At 43.2% G+C, this 26,834-nt stretch overlaps 1 protein-coding gene across 5 annotated transcripts in view; it reads left to right on the top strand.

Annotated features, from left to right (window-relative positions):
• LOC119167801 (beta-hexosaminidase subunit alpha) overlaps positions 1–26,834 on the top strand; it is a 608,225-nt gene that overhangs the window by 5,937 nt on the left and 575,454 nt on the right. For all 5 annotated transcript variants that reach the window (XM_075882394.1, XM_075882390.1, XM_075882391.1 and 2 more), the window contains exons 2-3: positions 23,893–24,044; positions 24,329–24,653. In XM_075882394.1, the coding sequence (XP_075738509.1) occupies positions 23,919–24,044; positions 24,329–24,653 (451 nt within the window). In that variant the 5' untranslated portion in view covers positions 23,893–23,918. The remainder of the gene's footprint in view (positions 1–23,892; positions 24,045–24,328; positions 24,654–26,834) is intronic.

Genomic DNA, 26,834 nt, shown 5'->3' with positions numbered 1-26,834 from the left:
AGTGTGTGTCAATAATATCAAGGTAGCACGCAAAGTGTCTAGCATCGAGATTATACGATGATAGCCAATGATTTGCTGCATCCAAATTTCTGTTCCGCGAGCGTCTGCTACAGTGCTCATGGGATGCCTTGTACGTTGTTTACCATGTAGATGTTTTGGTGTTCTGTGCAAAGCCAAACACTCGCCTTTCACCAATGACTGTAGCTAAAAAAGAAATTGGTCGATGGCCTTAAGCCATAGAGCAATCAATGCACTATCTCGCCAAGTATAAGTAAACAACACTCCAGATGCACCACATCAATGAAACCACGCATAAATCGGTGCATGCAATGTTTGAAAATGTGCCTCAAATATCTTCCCCTGTTTAGTGTGACCAGTTACCTTACATTTTAATGAAGCTGCGCTGCTACTCAACTAATCAGGTGTAATCGAGCATGGTATAGTGGTGAACGTAGGAGGGTTTTGTACCTAGACGTAAAAGGTTGCCTTTCTTACAGTATTCTTATTACAAGACACTGGAGCGAACTTTGTTCCTGCGGACGAATTGTGCAGAAATAGAGAACAGCAATCAAATGAATTTGTGAGCAGAATTTCGCTGGTTCCATGCACCGCAGCATTTTTATAAAGACGGAATGCGAGAACGTGCATACGATTACGCTTAGATATGTGTCTACGTAAAACGAGGGAGACTCGTCGGGAGCTGTTTCAGTGCTAATGCTCTTCAAATTACGGTGCAAATATTTCGTCCAGCATTGTTTGAGTGAGCAAACAAAGCAAGCTACGTGTATATGAGTCTCGAAGTCGAGAGACGTCATCACACGTGCAAAGAGAACGAAAAAGAGAGAGTGGGACTCTCGTTTCGTCTCCACGAAAGCTTGAAATCGATAGATAATAAAGACAATTTTCTGGCACAACAGACGTCAGGGAAAGTTTCCTCAAAGCAGCGTCGGATGCTTGGAGAATATAAAAAAGTGGAGTGCGCGTTTTATGAGAGTGACAGCCACACAGAAAGTGAGATGAAGTCTGACTGTCTTTAGATGTGAGAAACTCAATGCTAATTAGGAGAGTTGTCAGTTAATGAGCCAAATCTTCCTTAAACAACGTTAATGGAAAGAAACTGAGTATTCATCAAGTTAAAGTGAATCTAGTGACTGTGAATTCATAATAGTTTGAAGTAGAAGTTCATTTTTCCCCACAGTGTTACACCATACAATGTGTGGTGAGAAATGTGGGAAAAAAGCTGCGATTGAAAACGCAGCTTGACTAGCCCCACATTCTATCAATACAAGGCAGACAAAGTGACAGAATTCATAAAGTCCTCAAAGCAACTAAACGAACACAAATACATAGTTTAAACTGGCACCAATAAGAAATATTGCATAGATAAAATTTTAGGAAATGTTGATAGGATCGCACTCTTTGAGGAAATACGAAAATATAGAAATAAGCAGAACATAAAAAACAAATATTATCGAACTGCCTAAATCTTTCTTGCGTTATGAAGGTAAAAAAAAATATTTGACATATCCTGTCGCGAAAGAAGGCACAATTGCTCCAATGAAAAATTTAATTTATTTTGTATGTGGGGGAGTGAACATTTCAGGATTTGTAGACAACAGCTTGTTCGGCATCGAAGAAGCTTCCAATAATCATTCTGTCTAGTAGGTCGAGTCAAGGTGCCGCGCTCTAAGCATGCTATGGAGATTAGATTGTTACTTTCTTGGTTAAATTCAGTTTTTAAAGACGCTAGTAAACAATATTAATACATGTTGTCAAATCTTATGACTCTGAAATTGTTGGATAAAGACAAAGTATGTGCATTATATTCGGCATTTGCAATAGAACGCAATGCATTTTTTGTAGTGTGAGTGATTTCTGCTTAGAGTGCAAGGTGCCAGTACCCTACACCAAAAGGCCGTAGCGTAACTGGGAAGAAAAAGCGTGCTGTATATCTATAGCATCTGAGTATTCGGTAAAAATGACTGACATCTTCTCGACATGACATGTACTTTACTTAACTTGTTTCTTACCATTTCGGTTTGTGAATCCCATAAAATATGCTCATGAAAAACAATTCCCAATGGTTTAGTGGTCGAAGGAAATCAATCACAGAATTGTGCAGGTGTATTTTTGAAGTAACTTCGTACGTTGCTCCTTTTGAACGAAATATGACGGCTTTAGTTTTTGAACAGTTAACTTGTAGGGAGTTAGCAGTCGCCCATGCATACAAGTCATCTAGTGTCATGTTTGCTGCAGAAATTAGATCATATACATTCATACCTGTCAAAACAAGGAATAGCCATCCGCATATATGACATATTTGATTGTGTGATTTATGTTTATAATGTCGTTGACATAAGTGATAAAAAGTAACGGCCCCAAAATACTACCTTGGGGTACACCTTGAGCAAGTTTTTGCAAAGATAATTGTTCTGTGTTTACGCTTACACACTGTAATTTATTGTTCAAATAACTAGAAATTAAGTTAAGCGCATTTTCTCTAATTCCACAATAGGGCAATATTAGTAAGAGAGTATTGTGATTTATCCGGTCAAAGGCTTTGGAAAAGTCAACAAATATGCCTAGCGTAACTTTCCTCTCCTCTATATTACCTAATTTAATTTCCTTTTGACGTAACAATGCTACCTCTGTCGACAGCCCTGACCTAAAACCGTACTGGGCTGGAGTAATCACCAAATGGTTTGCAAAGAAGTTCGACAGTCTTTTGAGTATTAACTTTTCTATGGGCTTTGAAAACAACGGTAGAACAGAAATGGGCCTATAGTTCTTCAAATCACTTTAGTCTCCTCCTTTAAACAGCACTGTAAGCTTTGCATGCTTCATACGTTCTGCGAACATACCTGTGCCTAAAATTAGTTTATAAATGTATGTTAAGGGCACGACTAATATATCTAGGACGGAATAGAATGAGGCCATCTTTAACCCATCAATACCTTTAGATTTAGTTTGCTTTATTTTTTTGAAAACACCCATAACCTTGTGTTCATCAGTTGGGGAAAGATAAACCGACGAAGCTACTGTCTGCGCGGACATGTAATGTAGTGCGGTAGTGTCACTGACGCTGTCTACTAAGGAAGTAAGTTGATAATTGAATTTTTCAGCCAATGCTCTGCCCCTGTATGTTCGATCGCCTTTAGTTATCTCTTCCACACTAAAATTACCTTTATGTAATGGAGTAATTGAATTTCTCTTGCTCCACATCTCTTTGACCCCGGAGGCGCCCTCGAACATGCAAGTTGATTAGCGTTGTCGCCTGCCAATATATATTTTTTATTTTTTATTATATTGGCAAACTATATGAGAAGGTAGCGTACGTTATAGCCCGCTATCCCAACATCATGAAGGTAATGTACAAGATAAATAGTACACGGTTATACAGCCACACGTGGTGCTTTCTATCTTCCAGTAACCTTGGGAAAACGCTTTATAACTATTTTTTTTCTATTTTTGACCAAGTTTCACCAGACGTTTTCGCATTTGGCCTCATTCGAAGCATTGAAGGTATATGAGCATTAGGGTAAGCGCAAGCATCGCTACAATGGACGAGCGGTTACTGTGCTCAGCTACAATCTAGGAGGTTCGGAGTTCGATCCGCGCAGTGCCACCGAGAACTTTTTTTAAGAAGTTGCCCGGCCTGAGATTATGCGTGGTGGTGGGTACTAATTTTTAAGAAAGTGGCTTTTGCGCTTTCTTCTTTCACTCCCCTTTTGACCCAAAAGCGCTGTGCCGTGCTCCTTCATAAATTACATACCTCAGGGTTCATAATTATTTCCTCCATCCTCTCTTATCTCAAAAGTGCCCAGAGCTGAAATACCAATATCATACCTGGTATATTACTTTTCACGTGTTTGGATATTCGACCAGCGATCAGTCGTCAAGGTGTTTTGAAGAAAGTGTACATATGCAGCGAGTTAAATGCTTGTGGCCAAGTTGACTGCTTTTGTCGGGACACGTTTTCGTGCTAATTTGGTGGCCATCATTACATGCAGCAAGGCCAAAGAGCACAGACAGTTAGAGAAGACACAAACAGAGTGATTAGTTTGTGTCTTCCCTCCCGCTATCTGTCATGCTGCGTGATTTAGTGTAATGTCGCTATCAATGAATAAATTGAATTATAGCAGTTGATCGAATTCTGCTGAGAGGGTCCCCTGTTGTCCAAACGAAACAGAACAATGACAATTTTATTTGTGTCATAGAGAGATACTCTGCTTTTTTTACAACAATAAATCTTTAAACCAATGTTTATTTTTGATTAACACCAGTCCCAGTACAGATGAAAGGTGCATGGACAAAACTCGTGTATTCAGCTTGGCTAGGTTTGTGACCTTAATAATAATTGCGAACTGGTATTACAATATGCATGAATATCAAACACATATACAACCATGGGTGATAGCTTGTTTATTCAGAATAAAATTGATATGTTGAAATTAACATATTTGAGCAACGCAATGTGTACAAGATATGCCATGTAGAGTAGCTATGCTCTAAACAAGTATTCGCTGGTTGGTTTCATTTTACCCAATTTCTTCCTCATGACTGTACGTTGTCAAATGAAACAACTTTCTGGAATGCACATATTTTGTGTAAGGTTACATTTATTTTTGTGCAGTAAAAAACTAATTTTTGTGCATAAAGGCTCAGAAGGAAAAGAACTACAAACAAACTCAGCGAAATCATCACCATACTTACGCATCAGTGATAAACGAATTCTCATTTAAAACATACATACATACATACATACATACATACATACATACATACATACATACATACATACATACATACATACATACATACATACATACATACATACATACATACATACATACATACATACATACATACATACATACATACATACATACATACATACATACATACATACATACATACATACACTGAGGTGTAAATATTAAGATGAATGGCTATAAAACAACAATTCTAATACACTCATTTTACATATACAGAAAGTAACTTACGAGAGAAATCCGCCAGCACTGTTATGTCTGAACTCGGTGTTTCTCAAACCATCTCGGAAATGCTTGATGCATAGTTTCTGCTGCTGCCCAATGACATGCAGTTTTCATAAGAAACACAAGAATAAAGCCCTTGACAATGTCATGCTAAAGAAAAGGGCTGTGCATCAATATTTCGTACATGTCTGCAATATTACTCAGTTTATATACATAGCTTTGCTCAATCACAACACACTAACAAAGCATGTTAGGACACTTGGGCTGAAAGGCGGCACAGCGCAAAGCAATTCTAGAGAATACATGAATAATGCAATTCTAATCTACTAAGTTTTTTGGTGAAAACAGTGCTTATATTGACAACTACAGACCCCATTTCGTTCCCCGAAAACACTCCTCAAAATGATTTCAAAGTTTGCACATAAACACAGCTGTCTGTTATTCTGCATGAAAAAAATTCAGTTGACTGGTGAGCAACGACTGTACACTAATTATGTGAGGTGATGCTTCAGTGCACTGCATGTATGTCTTGCTGCTGGCCTCAACTGTGTTGACCCTCAGCACATATGTTTAAAATCACAACTAATACTATGCCACTACAAAGTAATTATGTGTCATTTGCATGAAACAGGGACCACAATAAAAGAACAACAACATTTACCTTTACACAGTCTAAAAATGTAAATACATTTTCATAGAGTTTTCAAAGTTATTCTGAGGATAGTAATAATGGTTGCAAACACATTGTTACTTCCACTTACAAACTATTTGAAGATGCCAGCTTCAATATTAAACTATACCAGTACCTTTGTGGGGCTATACAATGGTACAGGTACCAAGAAAAATATACGTAAGTGCATGCTATAGCTACATATAAATTAAAATAAATGCTTTAATTTCTAGTCTCAGTAAAGCTGCATAGACGATAAGTCACTTGCATAGTACACAACTACATTATGAACGAACATATCCGAGAAAAGTATACATCAAAAAAGTTACACTTACACAGTAGAAACAGAGAAGTAGACTGTTGAAGGACGGACAGGCAGTGGGATAACAATACACAAGCACTAAAATTTACTGTAAGATATACTAGGAGTAGTGATGATCCTCTTCCTTCCAAATAAAATAAACCACAAAGATTCATTTCCCAGAGCTTATACACTCATGGCATCAATGGTGCTATACAAATGAGTGTACACTGAAGAATTATATCGACTAAGTACAAGATTACCGCATCCATAGCTTTGCTTCGTGTACTACAAAGAATGAAATCACAGTTACCATTGCCGCCCATGGATGCTGTGAATTATGGCAGTTAAATGCAGAGACACGCAGGCACTTTAATTAACATGCATGTTAAAAATTTCAGCTCAAAATTATTTGCCTACTTACACTACAGCAGCAATCAAATTAGTGTCATAGTTTGGTATCTTCCATGCGAAATTTAAATAATTTGAATCGCAAGCAAAGGTAATGCTGAATATTGCACTGCTAAGAAGTTAAGCTGCAGCTGCCCAGAATGTTTCTACGTATACAATGCAAACTGCTCCTGACATTACAGTGTGTTCTTTCTGCTGTCGTAAACTTTGAACAGAAGAACAGTAACTGGCAGTCCCTTTCTACTTGTAAATCTTCGGTGCTCTGTTCTTGATACACTTTACATGACTGTGGAGCACTGTATCCCTTGTTACTGCTGGAACTTAGGAAAGTACGGATCATTGTTACAACCATGCTACATGCTAGAGTGTATAGCTGTTAAATATGTGCTCATGAATATTTACAGATGTCGTATTTTCAGAAGCCACTGACAAGCGTTAACACATACACAAACAGTGAAGACTGAAAATATATTTTATTATGATACAAAAGCAAAATTACAATGTTATAGATGGATGCATGAAACTTCTGCCAAGCATAATGAGCAATTAAAGTTTCTTCTATTCCGACTTTACCCTAGGTGCGAGGAGCAGACCACAAATAAGTTCACTAAGAAACACAAGTTAGACTGCATTACAACGCAACAGCTAATGTTCATAACTTCAAGGCGGTCTAACATAGCCAGCTCACCATACCGCGTATAGGAGAAAATGGGCAGTCTAGAAGACACAAAGCACTTGTGGATTGTGAGTAAGCTTGTTGCTGACATCTGTCATTGCAAACGAAAAAAACCTTTAAAAATGCACTTAATCAGGGGAAATAATCGTACGCAAAAACACAACGAGCTCCTACGGGTGCCACCAGCACTCACCATTATTGTTGATACCAGTGCCTTGCCAGATGGATATGCCGTGTGCTGCACAGAACACCAAAGGAGCACTCCATGACTTTGCTTGCATGTGTGCTGACTGCATCGCACTGCTGCTGAAGTAGGCTAGCCACAGACAGAGAGATGAGGAGTCATGGCTTTGAAACACACTGATCGTAACTTTTAGAGATCAACAATGCAAACTTAGCTCAGGCACAATTTGTAGAAAAAATATATCACTATGCAATCGTGGTGAACACGTTCGGCTGAAATACAACATGCCACAAAACAGAGAGGGAACAAGCTACATCCAGTAAAAGATGCAGTTACTGGTCCTATGTTGTCTAAGGCTTCATCAATAGGTCTTTCTCCTTGCAAGTTTTGAATAGCCAGGCAATTTTCACCCACTTGCTATTTCCTTCCAGAGCACTTGATCTACAGAGTGAGTCACAAGCTCGAGAGCTCAATCAGGAATCAAAGTGTTTGTGCTCGTTCAAAAACACAAGCTTTCGAGCCTCAGATGACTGGAGTTTCATTCATAGGCTGCAGGATCCGAACTTAAAACAATCCCCTTTATCTCTCAATTTAGTTCTATAAATGTTGAATAAGAAATATGTGTGAGAATTATACAGGTATCCACTGCGAACAACCATGCTTGGGTTTTCAATTTGTGCACAGTAAATGGTGCTCACTTATTCGTATGTATTGAAGAAAAACTAACCTTGCAGCCAGCCGTTAGGCAGTTTTGTGCCCTCAAAGCCCCGAAGCAGATCGCAGTCCTTTCAGATCAAGCTGCCATGCATGCTTCCAGGTCACATCCAGGTCCGCTGAATGATAAATGTCCCAGCAGTGACATAGACTTGCACAGTTAGGGAGCACGTGTTCTTCCTATTTTTGTACAGGTGCTCAGAGTCATGATGAGGATTTGTGTGCCAGTATGGGTAACCGGTGCATCACAGGACCTTCACAAACCTATGTCTGCGATTTGTGAAGAGCGAAAACGAGATATTTAGAAATTATCACTAAAAGCACTCACTTCTAATACTTGTTTGGCAAAGTTATCACTTCGTCAAAGTGACCAAAATGTGCTAGATTCACTTTGAAATAAACTGAAGCCTCATGTAAAGTTTACTTACCGCAAAATATATGTCCTAGTGAAGTATAGTGCTACCACAGCGGTAATCGTGTATAGAACTAATTTTCCAAAATAAGGTAAATTCCTTAAGTGCAACCTGGCTCCTGGAAAATAAATTCACATTAACTTTCCAACTATCAAACGTGGTAAATCGACAGGCCCAACCTAATAATCAAACAAGAGTTCACTTGCATCAAATCACAAAAAACTTCTCATGTATTTGCTCCATAACATATGTATGTATATAACAGTAGTAGTAAAGTTTTCATGCTTGAACTTACCATAGGAAAGCATCATATCTGATGGGCGTAAAAGCTTGCACACGTTATAGTACCGCGTGAATAGCAACCAATTTAGTTCTGCAAGGTCAACTCACCAATGGCAGCATTTAGTAGCCATCGGTGTTATGAGGGATCAAGTGTGCTGTAGGGCTAACAGGCAAATAACATCTGCAGACTGGAGGCTGCCGATAACAGCGATGAAGGGCTGGCCAGGCTTGCACGTCCTTTGATATAGTGTGAAAACACTCCATTGCAGGCTGTTGTCAAGGCTCTAGTGCCGTGCAAAACGATGACCAGACGAACTCGAAACCTGGAGTTAGGCGATATTGGCCTTCAACTTCATCCAAAGCAAGGCACCGGTGAAATCTTTGCTCTTTCTGGGGGCCGGAGGGAAGCTTGACGTTCACGGGGTCTCGCTGGCACATATAACTCTCAAGTTCTTACTGATGAAGAGTGTAGGTGCGCTGCCGAAGTAACACGATCCACAACAGAATGTAGCATCTCGCAGCTTTGGTTGATCACATCACAGCGCTAGAACTATGGTTATCACAAAAAGAAGTGACGAGTTAACAAACAAAAGCGTCAAGCTCCACCACCGCACCTTCGCAGGCCAAAACAGTTATCAACGCTGTATTTCAATTTTCGGTCACATGAGCACAGCTTCCTCAGAAGTCTTGGAAACGTCAACACAGCACCACTGTTCGCAACGAACATCGTTTCACTCCCGAACACTAGATTGCTCACAAGAAAATAGAAGCGTATGGGCTAGGCAGTGGTGAAGCAAGAACCGAACACAGCGCGTAGTTCATACGTTTCCGTACGTACTTGGGTCACTCAAGTTACGTGCCAAAACGCTGTCAATTCGAAATGTCGCACAGCAACCAACAGAGAGACTGGACAGTCAAGCGAACGAACTGTTACCGGCACACAAACGCACAATGCGGGCTTCACGAGTGCTAGTTGCCGTCGATACACCGGCGCCGATCCCCGCTTGATAAACACACCGACGCAATGGCTTCGCTGCGCTTCACCGTACACAATTGTACTGCTGCAGCTTTCTGCACTGCTACACACATCGAAAGATCTGCCGTAATCACAACGCATCCGGTCGAATGCTGAAGTAAATCATGCGAGAAGCGTTTGCTGAAATTCGAATCGACCAATATGCTGTTTACGACGCCATGTACTTTTCGACAACTGCGCAGCACATAAGAGAGCTCTTGGAAAGAACTTGTGCAATTTTCACGGCGTGAAAAAATTTGCTCCTATGTGCGAGGGGGGTGATATGCCGAACACGACAGGCATGTCAGATGGAGGAAGTGTTTTGGCAAAGTCACGGAGTGAGCTGATGTTGAGGGTATTGCTTCACCACCAATCACAAGCTGTGCCTGTCGGCCAAACCGTCGTCTGCTCGCGTTTGTCGTCTGCTTCGATCCGAGCATGCGATGGGGGATTCGCCTTCGCAACGCTAATATTCCCAGGTCAAGTGGTCGCTGCGTCACATAAAATACTTGTCAGTGGCTCGCTCTACCTTTTAATTGTGTTCGTGCGCCAAGTTAAATGGCTGGTAATTGTCGCGGGGACGAACTCAGCCAAGGTTTGCGCCTGAATCTTGAGGGTTCACGTATTTGTGGAGTCATATAAAGTTATTAGGGTCATTTTTTCCGACTGCTCGTCATATTGTCACGGTACATATCGGCTTCTCAACAGTGAATGTGAAAATGCTTGATTTGTTTGTAGTTCTATGCGTAATCACGCACACCACTAATACGTTTTGGTTTACAAAGTACGCGCCATTCCAGATTGTTCCAAAGTGTATCGACAGCTGTAATTCACAGATCGCACCCATTGGACAGTTAGAGCTAATGGAACTACACTAGAGCACAAGCTTTATGAACCACTCACTAAAAAGTTCCTCTCTTTTTTATTTCCAATAGCGTGCAAGGATTGTGCTCCCGTTAACCTCTTTGGCGGTAACTTCCACCAATGAGGCAAGGATCTCGAATCGTACTTTTAATTAGATGAGATGGGGCACAACACAACATCATTACAAATAGGGTTGATCCTACGCCATGCCACGTTCGAATGCACCGACCATTCACGTAGCACATTCGTTTCCATCCAACCACAAATCTTTACATGCATAATTTTGATTGATTGATATGTGGGGTTTAACGTCCTAAAACCACCATATGATTATGAGAGACGCCGTAGTGGAGGGCTCCGGAAATTTCGACCACCTGGGGTTCTTTAACGTGCACCCAAATCTGAGCACACGGGCCTACACCAATTCTGCTCCACCGGAAATGCAGCTGCCGCAGCCGGGATTCGAACCCGCGACCTGCGGGTCAGCAGACGAGTACCTTACCCACTAGACCACCGCGGCCGGGCTACATGCATAATTTTATGCCATTGACGCCCAATAGGATTCTTCAATTACTGCGAATTCGAACTTATTGGACGACGATGGTTGTCAACACCATCCACTGCGTACAAGAGAAACAACACACGAAACGAAAAGCACCGAAAGAAACAAAAACGCATCAGCAGTCATCAGGCAGCCCTTAATAGGCGTGAATTAACTCAAAACCTGCCAGGGCACCAAAGTATACCGCCGCGGCGGCAGGTTCTAAGTAGCCACATCGTTCTTAAGAGCGGTCCGGACCACTCCTAGGATTTTCTCTCAACTACGTTGTTTTTACGCAAAATTTTGCTTCATGAATCCACTTACGAGCACTTTTCGGTAACGTAAGCAAATATAGCAACTGCATCACCATCGCTGACATGTTCCCGGGCAGTCACAGCGCGCTTTATTGCAGCGGCCGATATTACAACGATGGCCTCTTACGACGTTTTTTTTTCGTTTAGTGAATCGACTTACTCAACAAAATTTCTCTTGCGCAAAAATGTTTTCGTGAGTGAGTTTTGTGAATCCGGCACCAGATGTATAGTCATGGGGTTCCCGTGTTCGGTGACTAAGAGAAAGTGCTCACCGAGACGCTCGCCCGGTCATGCGAGCCGGCTGTGGACCCCTTTAATCCCACGATTTGGCATGTATGGTGCTTACCTCGTTATAGACCAAAAACATGTCCCTATACCGACCTCACTTGTTTCTTACAAAGCCGCGTCTAATAGTGTCGAGAAAGTGGCACGCCTTTTGTTTAGAGACATAAATTTGCCGCCAAGATTGCTCGAGAACTCACAAAAGAATGTTGATAACTGACAATTTTTCATTGTGGTCTATCGGACTTTGTTAAACAAGAAAGTGTTTTATGGCGGGACCCATGAAGACACCAGTGACGTATATCCGTCATGAATATGACGTTCGTAAAAGGTATAGAAGCACAAGACAACTAAGGAAAGCAATACCTGGGAATCAAACCCAAGGCGTTTGAAAGAGGGTGATAAAGTGACTCAGGCCTGAACGCATTCGCATAGGGTTTTTTTTAGGCGCACCGTACAACGCGCACTCCTTCGCTGTGTGCCTGTCTTCGCTTGTGGGGTGGTTGCGCTGCTTGAGAGCGGAGCGAAGAAGTACTGCACCACGACACTAATAACACCGTAAGAAAACGTTTTGAGAGTTTCAGCATTATGACACTTCGATGCAAGTAATCGAATGAACGCTGGCATCAAAGCGGCCTACGAACACTCCCGACAAGTTCACCAACTTGCCGTCAAGCAAACCCTACCTGCTACGCCACCTATACTCTGTTTCACAAGCTGCTGACAAATGCCCGAGGTAGATCTATCTTTTCCAGTCAGGGGTGAACAAAGCTAATAATCCTTCAACTGTTTTATCAATCCACAGGAAAGGCGTTCTGGTTAAAACCAATCTGCAAGACCGGCTGATCGCGCTTCCGGTCTTGAATGCACGTGCGTTTTCTTTCTATTTTATCTCTCTCTACACTCTAGTGCTTGCCCCTATTTTCCCACCTGCCTAGCGAACCGGATGCTAATGATTCGTTAAGCTTCCAGCCTTCCTCGTCTCTGTCTCACGAATTCAGAACTATTTTGTCCACTGTAAACACATAAACTCACCGTATAGTTAGGATTCATATTTCAAAGCACCCAAAATGTACTATGTTTCATGAATTAAGTTTAGAAATCATGGTTGTGTCCTCCATCATACCAATTAATGTAACACGAAAGTGAAATATCTCCTTACATTAGTAAGTTAAAAGTTAGCTTACAGCGTTTGTTGGTGTTTGACAGCTAAAGCAATGTTTGCCGTAAATGCAATTGTGATACATCTTGTCCCTAATGAGTGACGTCCATAATTAATGATCAATTAGTTCTCAGACATATCCAAGTGGTCCTGCATGCCTGTGGTAGCTGTAGTAAGTATCAGAGTGGAACCAGAGAAAGCGGTGTAACAGTACGAAGAGCGTCACTATAGCTGGTGACAACATAAGAATAAATATAGGCTCCCCTCATGGGGCCTTATTGCCCTTATTTTCTATGCCTCGGCGCTACAAAAAAAGTAGTTCAAGAACAGTGGCCATAATTTTCACGTATGCAGTTATTACCTTACAAAACTTATTTGGTGTTGAAATACAGACTCCGAAGCTCGATAAATAACCGTGAGGAGACGTGGAATTCCACGTCCGCTTAGCAATATATATGTTGTTTAAATCGCCCTTCCCACTGAACTCATCTCGGAGCACACGAAGAAGCAATGTATATCTTTGGAAGGTGATGTTTCTGCGCGGTATATAGAGTTGTACTAAGCAAACATTGCCACATTTAACGTATAGTTTAAAATCAGAAAATGGTTCTTTTGCTGTTTCACAAAATGAAACAGGGGGAATATTAACATTACATTACGTTGTTTAAAATTTTTTACGGAACTTCCGCTGCCCGGTTTCTTCGCTCTCTTCTGTAACTATGGCAACTATGACTCAAAGCGAATAACGCAGAAGCGATCTCAGATTGACTTCGCGAATTTCGATACTTGTGCTGCCTTAAATACTGAATGTGTGCTCCGTGTTACCTTGCTTGTCATCGTGTTTGAGGTAAACGCCAGTGTTTCACTCGACGTCTTACTTAATCGAAATAAATGTGCGTAGCAGACAATGTGCCTAACACTAGAGATCATTGCATACGTTGTCGTTAAGTTAATGGCCAAGGTGATGTACGCAGCCCAAGTGGCGGCGACTAAAAGCTATAGGGGAAGTTTTTTTTTTTTTGCTTCGACATTTGCCTTACATTGGGTTGCTCAAACCCCGTCCGCCCTTGAATATTCAACTTTTTCAAAGCGGGGCCCAGTTTTGCTGCAATAGGGGCACTACCTTCCGTGAATGTGTGCGAAGTTGTTCCTGTGCAGGCAAGGGGGTTTTCTCTCTCCGGAGAATGCGAGTTAATATCATGCCACACTTTGCTTTAACAGCGGAGAGCAATGCATCCGTCTTTCCTTTCATGGGACTCTAATTTAATATAAATGAGCTATCTCTATGCGTACGCAATACATGCAAAACATATATAGAAAAAGTAACACTTCCAATTATAATATTGTTAAGGATGATGCAATGTCTTAAAAACGGAATGTGTCTTTTTTTTCGCTCAACAATACCTTTAGCGGCGTCGCTTCAGTGACGATCACGATCGATGTAACTGGTCGTGATTGATCGTGATTGCTGCGTCGATAACGACCAATGCAGAAATATTTTATAGCTCGTGTCATTTCGTGGATTGAAGAACCTCAAAGGGCGTTTTTCGTGGAAGGCGTTCGTACTTCGAGCGTGAGACAAGCGCTTACGCAACGAACACTTCAATTTTGCACGTAAATATTAGCCAGTGGCAATAGACGCCGTTAAAGTTACGTAGCTGTGCCAAATGGCACGCGTCAAAATAATTACACACGCATACGATGACCACAATTTGCTTTTTAATGCATACACCAATGCACAATTTTTCCCCCTAGTTTGTTTACTTTCGTACTGTGTGACGCTCGTAGGTCGATTCGATTGCTTTTTTCTCATGCCTCGCCCGCAATTACAACACTGATATGGGTGCACAACACAGGCATACTGCGAAGGATTACCGAGATTCTCACGTTGCGACCCCACAGTAATACACTCACACACGCACATGGGGTAACGCTGATGCCAGACATTTTGTGGGCGGTAAATCACAAACGAGCACATTCTACAGAAGACACACGTGCACATTCAGACTTCACCTTCACCTTACTGCGTACGAATGACACCGACGACAATTGCCGAGAGGGGCCATTCTAGCGACGCAGAGAATAGATGCCGTGTTGCTTCTTCACGCTGCCGAGCTGATGGAACGCGGTGAAGCTCTGCCAATGAGGTGCATGTAAAACGCTGCAAAATCATGAACACCAGCATCGGATGACGGCCGACGACGATAATGCTGAGGGCGAGCCGATGAAAAAGCTTTTTCTTGACGAAGAAAACTTCATATGAAAATTGGCAGGTCCCACGTGCAGTGGGAATCAATTATATGCGAAGCACAAATGAGAAATGTTGATATGTCAGTTTAAAGTCAGCACAACATCACGGAGTGGAGGTAAATGCTGCTATTCTTGACGTCCGTGTCATGATGATCACTTTTGGATGTGTCGTTTACCTTCGTGATCTATTCACGTCACGTCATACCAAATTTAGTATATGTGGAGCCAACAAAACGGTCGCGAGCACGCTATGAGCGTGATATGTTGTCATGTTCTTACATGACACGCGCGTCAGTTTTATCATGTTTGCACCAGTCCTATATTTCGTCATCCAATGACGTAACGCAACACCAAATTTTCTTTATGTGGAGCTAGCAAAACGGCCCCGAGCACGTCATGAAGGGCCTAGTATACGCCAATGTAGCGTTAACGAGCGTGCAAGCTGGGCACAGCGACGCTACGCTAGCAAAACGCGAACACTGTATAGTCAAACGCCCGGCGCGACCGGCGCGACTAGCGTCCGTCGGCGCAGCCCGACGGCAACCAGCGCGAATTGTGGTATGCTGCATTTCGCGCCAATGCGTTACCAAGACAGCACTACGTCTCCATCTTCTCGTGATGGAGGGACGCCGGACGCACTTAAAGGCGCATGCGTCAAGGCAACGCAGCGCGGCACGCACCTGCGAGTATATCGCAGGACCGGCACCTGGCGTGGGAACGCCAGCGTGACGCGACGAAATGAACGCCGGCCAGCTCGGGCACCACGTCACGTCGAAAAGTATTGACGCTTAGCCTGTAGCATGTAGTCATGTTATCATGTCACAGGTCCCGTTAATTAGGCAGGTTGATCGTCGGGCTAATTCCAAGGGCCGAAGTATCGGCCCCACGAACTGCACCATAAAAGCGTGGACAATTTAGAAGTTGTCCTATTTGGCGCGCCAGCGGACGCCGGCTGTGGCCCAAAGAACAAGCCAGAGCCGAGAGTTGATAAAGAAAACAAAATTATATTCTCAATTATGGCAGATCAAAACTATACACAAGTATGAACACTCGACAATAGTTGAATACGATATGGCACCAATCAAACAACGTACTACTCTGTACAATCAGCCACACTCGAAAAAACGGACACAAAAAAACAATACGCACTACAATGCAGTCGCATGCATCGAACAACCAAGACACTTAAAGACTAAAGAGTTCGAAAACTTATTCAGTCCAAAGTCCTTGGAGCAAAAGTCTGAATGATACTCTTCCGAGAATCACTCACTCAAAGTCCAGCGCTGATGTCGTTCTGCTGCCCCCGAAGTTTCTCTTCCAGGAAACCTCGCGTCTTCAATTCGCCGCTCTCCAAGCACTAAACTTCTTCGCCGGTAACACGTCGGCTTCCTACACGCAGTTGTTGTCACGCGTCTTCGCTAGCTGGCGGTAGACACACACTCCTGCCAGTAGCACGAGTCTTCACTTCTCAGGTGGAAATCCTCTTCTTCTCCTCCTTTGTCACTGAGGACAAAAGGCTTTGCCCACACGGCGGAAAGACCCTACGCACACTTGTGCAAAGCTTTCATCTTCTGCCTAGGCACACGGGCGCGAACTTTCTTCTTCTCCTCCTTTGTCAGTGAGGACAAAAGTCTTCGCCCACGACACGGCGGAAAAACCTTGCGCACACTGGCGTGACATTCCTTCTCCTGCTTTCCCATCTCTGCTGCTCGGTTAATGCCTTCCGCGCCAGATTCCAGAAAATTCCCATCGTTTCGTCGGCGCGATACGCAGCGAAGGCTGGGGAAAGCGCAAGACGGTTCGAGGGCCATCCGCGGCAGATGGCGCAACTCTGCATCACCACGTCCCTTTCCCTCAAAAACCTTCCAGGGCTTGCCCGGCCGCCAATGTGAGGAGGTTGGTCGGCTAACCTACGCTTCCGAGGGGAGAAGGACTGCGCACCCAGGGAGTCTTTAGATGCTTGTTTTCTTCTTTACCGTTGACCCTGAGACGTCTCTCTAGCGCTTGGTCGCGAGAATTCGGCGGCGCGCCCTTTTTTGAGCACTTGTTTGTGACATCTCACAAGACACGCATCTCATGATTATCATGTTTGCACCAGTCACATACCTTCGTCATCTATTGGCGTCACTCAATACCAAATTAGGCATATGTGAAGCTAGCGAAACGGCCGTGAGAGCCTCATCAGTGTAGCATGAAGTCATGTTGTTACACGACATGCATGCCGTGATTATCATGCTTCGATGTGTCATTTACCTAAGCCGTCCGTTCGCGTCGCGAAATAGCGAGCTTAGTACATGTGAAGCTAGCGAAACGGTCACGAGCGCATCAAGAGGCAGCATGTAGTGATGTTGTTACATGACACGCATCTCATGATTATCGTGTTTTCACCAGTCAAATACCTTCGTCATCCATTCACGTACTGTAATACCAAATTCTGTATATGTGGCACTAGCGAAACGGCCGCGAGTGCTTCGTGAGCGTGGCATGTAGTCATGTTGTTACATCGCACGCACTTCATGATTTTCATGTTAGGGTCTCTCAATTCTGTTCGCCATGCAATCATGCCATACCATACCAGTTTTGCAACATGTGATATGAGCGTAACCACCACAAGAGCTGCTGAACCATGAAATCTAAATCATGACATTCATGACATATATCATAATTTTCAATTATAACAAGTCAAATGTATTCTTCATACAGTCATGCTATGCCATGCCAAGTTTGGTATTGATAACGTTATCAAAACGGCCAGGATAGATAGATAGATAGATAGATAGATAGATAGATAGATAGATAGATAGATAGATAGATAGATAGATAGATAGATAGATAGATAGATACGCTCAAAGTCACCGGAGTTCGCCAAGAAATCCTTCGCATTTATAACCGAATGGACGCCCGACCATAGAGTAACATAGTAAAAGTAAAGAGCGGACACTCTCAGGCTGTGTTACAATAGTCACCGTAGACGGCTAAATAGGCAGCTAAATGCACGATGATCATCTTAAGTTTCATTCTGATTCTCGCGTAGCCGGCAAAATAGACAGCTCTGAGAAGACCACATCGTAGACAAATACGATGCAGGCTACTTTGCTGTCTAAACAAGATGGTGGCTCAGCGTATTGCTCCGACAGATCAAATCTCGCCGGAATGGTCATCTGCACACAACCAGACGCTTTTTCAGAGGCTCAATGGGAGTAACGTTTATTTGTTTTTGATTTCAACATGAAATAAGCCAGAAAATAGAACTATTACGCTCGTTTATTGTAGCATTTTCTTCTCGCCGCGAGGTGACGCATCGTCGCGTAAAAGCCATCCAGAAGTGTTCCAACTCTCGAACAGCATGGGCTCGGTGCTGTCTTCCAAGCAGTCTGCGTAGACTGCCTACGTGCTGTCTAAGAATTGAAACACAGTCTCATTGAACCATGCGGCTAACATGACGGCTAGCACTCCTAGCGGCCGTTATTAAGCTGTCACAAGGTTCCTTTTCCGGCCTTCCTATCGCGCCACAGTAGTTTTAGTTTCGGTCTGAGCATTCTTGTGCGAAGATCGGGTGTTTCTTCTCTTATTCGGGAGTGCTTTCGTTAGCTGTCTTTTTTTTGGTAAAATAGGGTGCGGGCACGGCTATTGCAAATACGTTCATGTTTTGGCAGATCTTGAGGAAGAAGGGATACACACCCACTTTACCAATGAATCGTGTTGATTCCGACAGCAGTACCTAAAAATCATTATAAATGAGCTAAACAGGCGTTTGAAGTAATATAGTACCTCCATATTGGAAATTTGAGAAATCAATGGATAACGTTTATCATAACACAAACTGCAGTGTGTAGTGTTTTTTTTTTTCGGAAATAACCTTGCTATGTAGAAAAAGCACCATCTCACTGAACAGCCGTAAAAAAGATACACAATATTCGCAAGCGTATTCATTGTCAACACGAACTTTTCGACACATAAAGGGAAAATTTAAAATATTGTACAAAATTTCTTATTCTATAACTTTATTTCTTAATTTTTTCTAGGACCTGTTGGTTGATTGGGCCGTTATAGGAGTGGGGCATAAATCTAATCAATTTTACATGAAATAAGAAATAACATCCTATACGAAAAACCTAAAAACCACAATCTGTCATTGCATATAAACAGTGAACAAAACCTGACATAAAAACTGTCATGTCAAGCCTAAAGAAGCAATTCATAGGTGAGAAAAAACAAAAACGTTTCATCACAATATTTTGCTCTACCAAAACATTACCCATACACAATTCACTGCAGAACATTAAGCATCACAATAATAATTTCTACTTTTCACACGGAATTTCTGTGTTTCAATAAATTCAATGAAACTGAAAAAAAAGTAGGTAGCATTCATGACGGTATACTAACGAAATAATCTGTAGTTTTGAATTGTAATTTTTTCACGTTTCACAATTTTTTACAGTCTTTTATGGTTCTCGAAAAAATAAGAGTGTGCGTATGTGTTCACACGAGATTTGGAGATTGTAAAGTTGCCGTCGTAGTCCCTTTGTACGTTCTGGAAAGGTCGCGGAAGAAGGTACTGCGCTACATCAATGTTAAATCTATTTTGAGAAAGCAAAAACAAGAATTTAGGTTGGATATGGATACGCGGACTGACAGACATACGGACGAACAGACAGACGGACGGACAGGCAGACAAATGAACGAACAGACAGATAGTCAGATGGACAGGCAGACAGACGGACGGACAGACAGATGAATGGACGGATAGACGGACGAACAGACAGACACACAGATAGACAGACAGATAGACACAGACAGACAGACAGACAGAGAGACGGAAGGACGGACGGATTGACAGGCGGACGAATGGATGGACAGATGGACAGACGGACGGATGAACAGATGGATGGAAGGATGGACAGATGGACGGCCGGACAGATGGATAGATGGATAGATAGAAAGATAAATAAATAGATAGATAGATAGATAGATAGATAGATAGACAGATAGATAGATAGATACATTGATAGATAGAGATAGATAGATAGATAGATAGATAGATAGATAGATAGATAGATAGATAGATAGATAGATAGATAGATAGATAGATAGATAGATAGATAGATAGATAGATGCATGCTCAAAGGGGTTGCAGTACGCAAAGAAATTAATTTTAAAGACCATTGACGGTATAACCCCCAGAGTAAGTTTTTAAATGTGCTTTGTTCTTGAGAGCAAGAATTATCTCAAAAGACCTTGAAACCTTTATTTCATAGCCTGCATTCCATTAGGATTTGAGTGAAAACAAAGAATGATAACATGCCAATGAATAATCTTACACTCGCTGCATATGATACCCAAAACTTTGATGGAAAGGGAGTACGACGTTGACATGGCAGTGAAACTGTGTGAATGAAATTCAGTTAGGGTATTTTCAATTTTTTAGATAAATATTAATATTTGACATTTTGCCTAAACAGCGATTTCATTCCCGATACCGTTCACCCTAATTTGAAAAGATAGTTCTATGAAGTCACTCTCAGATTGCTTTTATCACGCGACAGCCTTCGGTTTCAGCCTTTTGCCTGCCCTCTTCAACATACTTTTTCATTAAGGAAACCATGCTGGATCCGTTAGTGCGGGAAACAAGACACCTTTCCCTTGTCAGACCGATAACTTCTTTTACAGAGCGGCACAATACACGCCCTTTCTCTGAATCACCGCTTACCTTTCAACATCTCAGGGTATTGCAGTGTACATACGGCGCCGTCTAACTTCACAGCAAATCATATGGCACCTGTCACATACTGATTTTAAACGTGGCAAGGTCCCAGCAGCAACAGGACGAGAGGAATTTCGCGCATTCGTGCACCCTCTCGACACGCAGCGCTGCTTGTGGCATCTGAGTGCAGTCATCACATGCGTGGCCACGCTCTCTCGTACGGAATGCGCGGGCTCAGCACACTAGGCAGTATACTTCAAGACACTGTAGTACAACGCATGGATGCAGTCAACGCCGAATCATGACATCTTAGTATCTGGCTCCGATGATGGTTTGCAGGGCCTAGGACAACGCGCCGTCGTCACCTATCACCTGCTCTGTAATTCTGATGTACGACCGACCACCGAACCAGCAAGGAGAATTGCTATCGCCCTTCAAGAACCAGTGAAACCAAAGCTAGACGAGATAGAACGTGACGGCGTCAACAAAAAGTTGAAAGAACCGTGTTCGTGGTCCCGCCATATACTGAAGAATGGAAATGTATGCACATGCTTGGACCTTTCATGTTCACAAGGTGACATTGCGAGAGCTTTAGTATATGCCAACTTCGGAAGGTTTACAACCGCGGCTGCAAGGAGCCGAATATTTTTCCACTCTCGTTACTGCGTAAAGCTTTTGGCGAGTAATTCTCCTTGAAGATCCACAGCAGCTCAGCATGAAATCACAGACCGATCACTGCAATTACGCAAGTACAAAATAGCCCCCAAAGTAAGCAGCAGCTTCCGAACGCCCTAAAGTCAATGTAGAGCTTCCGCGACGTGATACACGTATCAGATGAGTTGCTTCTCAGAAACAAAAAGCTAGCCTTTTGCCAGTGAAACGCCGAAACTTTCCTAGCCTACTAAACGCTGCACGATGCGGCGAAGATGAAACGAAGGCAAGGGCACGACAGGTACTGTACTGGCCGAACATAAATACAACATTTCAGGTGTAGCAAAGTCACGTAATGTTTGCGACAAGTAGAAACAAACGAATGCAAGGCTCCCATGCTCGGCCCCGGGCTATCAACTCTGCCATGGCAAGATGTCGGGACAGATCTTTTTACCATGAAGGTGACGAATACCATATAGTGTTCAAATTCAAGTCGTTTTGCTTTGAAGATCGCAAGCTTATTCGTGGTATCGAGGCTACTGCAATTATTGCAAGTGCAGAAATTTTCGCGACACATGGCACTCCAGGGAACCTGAATGAGTGACAATGGCGCCTTTCAACAGTGCAGCCTTCCATGCTTTCACAAGCAATTTTAACATCAACCGCATCAATTAGAGCTCCCACTCTCCACGCCACAACGGCTTAGCAGAATGCAATGTTAAGGAAGCTAAGCACCTGCTTAACAAATGCCTGTTTTCCACCCTTGAATATTACAGTGCTTGCTGGAAGTGCGGAGCACTACGAGGGACGAGTGGCTACAATCACTAGCTCAAAGGCTCATGGAACGTCACAACAGAAGTCAAGTCCCGGTACTCGTCTTTCACTTAGAGCCGAAGGTGTTCCTCACAGGAAACGTTCATCACTGCCCGCAAGGAGTACGACAAACAGTGTTTCTACTAGAACAAAACGACACGGGATGAGCCAGACCTTTAAGTGAGAACTGAGTGTCCGTATAGGACATACACAGTAGAAGGCGGGCTCCAGCTATGGCTGTTTGTTCTGCCGGGCCAACGTGGTCTCACAGGGTGGCTACAGACAATGGGAAGCAGCGACACCGCACAACAGAACACCTTTGAGCCACCGAAGCTGCGAAACCTGTCCCTGAGTCGCCTGCAGAAACCCAAGCAGCACCAACAGTCGCCCAACAAAGCTTTCTTTGATGAAGTGAGCGCACACGTCGAGAGCCGCAACGTTCCCACTGCCCAGAATTTAATAACTAGCACAGCTATCATCGTTTGCAAGCAAAAACGCCCTGCAACACCTGTTTGTTTTTTTAAAGAAGGAAAGATGCAATGCCTGAACGTCAACCAAAGTGCATGCGCAATGCTCCCTCTGCTTATCGCTAGCCTCCTTATATACTCGGCTGCATTGCTGTATAAATGTTTTTTGTTCCTTGCTACTGATCCACCCTAATCGCACGAGCAATGTTTCTTTCTTTCATTTTTTTCTTTTGTAAAAGTACAAACGCACATGACCTGGATAAGCGCAGTTGCAAGAAAGAGTCCCGAAATTTTTCGGTCTTTGTTTCAAAAGTTCTTGACTTTTGTTTGAAATACTACTACCTGATGTTTGGTTAACGTGTTTGCAAACGAATGTGTAGCTCATGTCGGAATGCACGTTCTACGCCGCGTGCTTTTTGGAACATAAGGCACATCCGATAAAGGCGCTACATATAGGTGGACTGCATTTTGATAAATGCGTGCCTGGTAAGACATTGCATTCAATATTGAGTATTTGATTGATCGATAAGGGGGTTTAACGTCCCAAAATCACCTCATTTATATGAGAGATGCCATAGTGGAGGGCTCTTCAACGTGCACTTAAATCTGAGCACACAAACCTACAGCATTTTGCCGCCATCGAAAATGCAGTCGCCGCAGCCGGCATTCGATCCCGCAAACTGCGGGTGAGCAGCCGTGTACCTTAGCCACTAGATCACAGCGACGGGGCAATATTAGGTATTTGCAGTTCTCGCCTTTCAACACTCAACTGATATGTAGGGTTTAACGTTCCAAAACCACCATATCATTATGAGAGACGCCGTAGTGGATGGCTCCGAAAATTTCGACCACCTGGGGTTCTTGAACGTGCACCCACATCTGAGCACACGGGCCTACAACATTTTCGCCTCTGTCGGAAATGCAGCGGCCACAGCCGGGATTTGAACACGCGACCTGCGGGTCAGCAGCCAATTACCTTAGCCACTAGACTACCGCGGCGGGGCGCCTTTCAACACTTGACAACTGGTTCTTGTGCAGCTGCTACTCCAGCTAATACTACACCTATGCGGCATGTTTCGTGCACGCTTCGTGATTGTGCGCTGAGCTCGTAATTTTTCCGTAATGCATATACCAGTAAAAGAGCGTGCAAGTTTTTCATTTTTGTTTTGGTCATACAGGTGTCCATCTGGCTTGTGCGATCCCAATGACAAGTCCCCGGTTTATTCTCGCCGTGAAACTATCGCATGTACTACTGGTGGTTCTTTGTGTGACCGATGCAGAACTGCCACAGCGTCGCAAGAGACATACGCAAGTCAGCCGTTTGTGGGTGGTAAGCTTTAAAACTCTTGTCACTGTAGTAGTAGTCAGAACAATTCATTTTTGTCCATATTTTATATTATCTTATTTCCTGTATTTTCAAGTTCTAAGAGTGCAGAGCCTCTGAGTGGCTACTACAAAGGCGGAACACACACGCTTATTACTATCATGTTATAGCCTCACGTTATACTATAGCCGCATACAGGTAGTTCATGAGAAGAATAACACGTACCTTTTTTCAATTTATAATACAGAATGCACCAATAGCGTAAATCTTTTTCGTCCTTGCTTTGGCAGGTTTCCCCAAGCCGGGGTGAGGCATGGCCCCGCCCCATGAACCAGACCACCAGCGACCATTTAATCTTGCTGAACCCCAATACATTCGACTTTGTGTTCGCCGGGCCTTCTGGAGGCTGTGACATCGCCCATCGCGCTCTGAAGCGATATCGCCACAAGCTGCTATTCAGAGGCTGCGCAGCGCCGAGGGGCTTCGATGGCGGCCAGCGGAGGGTACCTCCTCGGAGCGCTGTTGACGGTGTGCCTGTGGCAGTCTTAAACTCGCTCCTCGTGCGTCTAAATGGACCATGCGAACGTATACCGCATCACGACATGGATGAATCATGTGAGTTGGTTGCACCTAGTTAAGATAATTACGTAAAAAACGTTAGCCATCTAGTTGCCTTCTCATGGCAACTTTTGATAATCCTGGTAGTTTTTAATTCCATAAACGTTTTGAATGTCTATTATTTGCGGCATCAACATGGTATTTAGGTATTCTGGGCAACCTTAATTTTATTGCACCGGTTTGACGTTGAGCCGGAAACATGTTTAGAGAAAATTACGGTAAATCGAGCGAAGCGTTAGCTGTGAAAGAGTGTTCATTCTCTTCATTCGCTAGTGCTCCTGCCTGTGCCCTACATCCATGCCGCAAATCACTCCCCCGCAGAAAAGGAGCCACCCTGGTGACCTACGGCATGGGTACAACGGGTGGATTGTAGAGCTGCTTTATACGATTGATGTGAAGACTCTCGCGACCGCGATGGCGTCGGCCCGTCAATGCTTGAACCGGCTCAAATATATAGCTGACTCAGGACGCTTCACTTGGGACTCGGCATGAGCCTTCGTATTTCGGCAGTAGCTTTCTGTAAAGTAATTGAGAAGATAAGGGAACGCAAAGCCATGCCAACATTTCTGGACATTATGATATGGTAAGCAGATTTTCGACGTGATGGTAAATTTGATGAGCTTCATCTTGTGCGCTCATTGAAACTAGTTGTTGGGCTAGTTGGTTATCATTCATAGTGGAATAATTTAGCGCAAGCTTGACTCTCGCAAATACTTGCACAAACACATCCACATCAACCCGATTAGCAAACACGACATACAGCTCACTAGCAACTGTTTATTGCTTCTAAATAACCTTGTTATATACGTACAGAGTAATGCACAAATGCAATAATTAACAGAACTGCGCATGTGGAAAGCCTTCAGCGTGTGAGGTATATAGCGCCGCCCCACAAAAAGTAACAAGCAAAAAAAGGTGAACACGAAAAGCAGATAAACCAGCCAGAATGACTAAAGCCTTGCTTCGAGAAAAGATCTTCCTTGTTGATGCAACACCAAACATGACTCGCTGACCCAGATATCCTTATTTTTGTTTTGAATAAAATATGCTTTCAACAGCCGACGTACAGATAAATTCAAGCTTCTTCCCAAAAACCTTTGTATCTGTGAATCGTGGTTCACACCCACATACGGCAATATGTGACACAAGGTGTGCATACTTATCCTGGTTTTTCTTTACCTTTAGCGCATGCACCCTAAGCCAGTCATTGAGGCATATCTCGGTAATGCATATCTCGGTAAGGCATCTCTCGGTATTTAGGAGCAATAAGCAGTTAGTAGTGAGCGCTGAGTGGTGTGTGCATAACTCGGGTGGATGTGTGAGTGTTCGGCCAAGTAAAGGTTGCGCTAAATTTTGACAATATATTTTGCGCGGTAGAACGCGCGAGTTACCTACATTCCTCAGAATAAGCGGCGACTTCCCAAAGAGTTGTGAATGCCGATGCGTTCGGGCGAAACAAAAAATGGTATCCATAAATGACAGAGTTTTGTGCCCGGAAGAACAGATAGAAAGGAAGAACGGATAGAATCCAGTCGTAGACTAAGCGGTGCTATTACAAGCGTAAGTAACCAAGGGTAATATGCAGTCCTTTTTGGGGTAGCCAGTGAACAAGCACATGGACAGCATGTCACCCGGTGCACGATTGAGGCACACTGTCTTTTTGCTGGTTCGCGGATGGTACACGCTGGTGGTCCGATGTGCTATATTACATTTATCAAGAACATTTACTGCCTTGTAGAGGAATGCACGTGCATTGTCACTAAGTATATACCTAACGAGACATGCTGCAGCGGAGTACAAGCTTGTGTTTTGTGAATAAGTAATAAGCGTACTCCACGTGATGTGCCTCAGGCAGCGTGGTAGTTTCAGCATATCATTTTATATGATCAATAGTGATGATAAGCCAGCAACTCCCCTAAAGTGCTTAGGGAAGCTGACCGTACCAGTCAATTCCAACAAAGTTGAAAGACCAGCAGGGGCAAGGCGACTGCTGCAGTTGTCCGTTGGCTATGCGCGATTGACTCTTCCTGTATTGAAACTTGGAGCACGAATGTGAGTACTGTCGGAAAAGTGGTACATTCCATGCCAGTAATATTGCAGTTGAAGGCGCGCATAGGTTATCAATACACCGGCGTGGCCACTATGGACATCCACGTGAAAAGAAGCAGACGTAGGTAG

Source organism: Rhipicephalus microplus, unplaced genomic scaffold (genome assembly GCF_043290135.1).
Source record: "Rhipicephalus microplus isolate Deutch F79 unplaced genomic scaffold, USDA_Rmic scaffold_12, whole genome shotgun sequence".
In the NCBI taxonomy this organism is placed as follows: domain Eukaryota; kingdom Metazoa; phylum Arthropoda; class Arachnida; order Ixodida; family Ixodidae; genus Rhipicephalus; species Rhipicephalus microplus.
The sequence above is the reverse complement of the archived record's forward strand: the minus strand, read 5'-3'. Positions and strand labels throughout refer to the sequence as shown.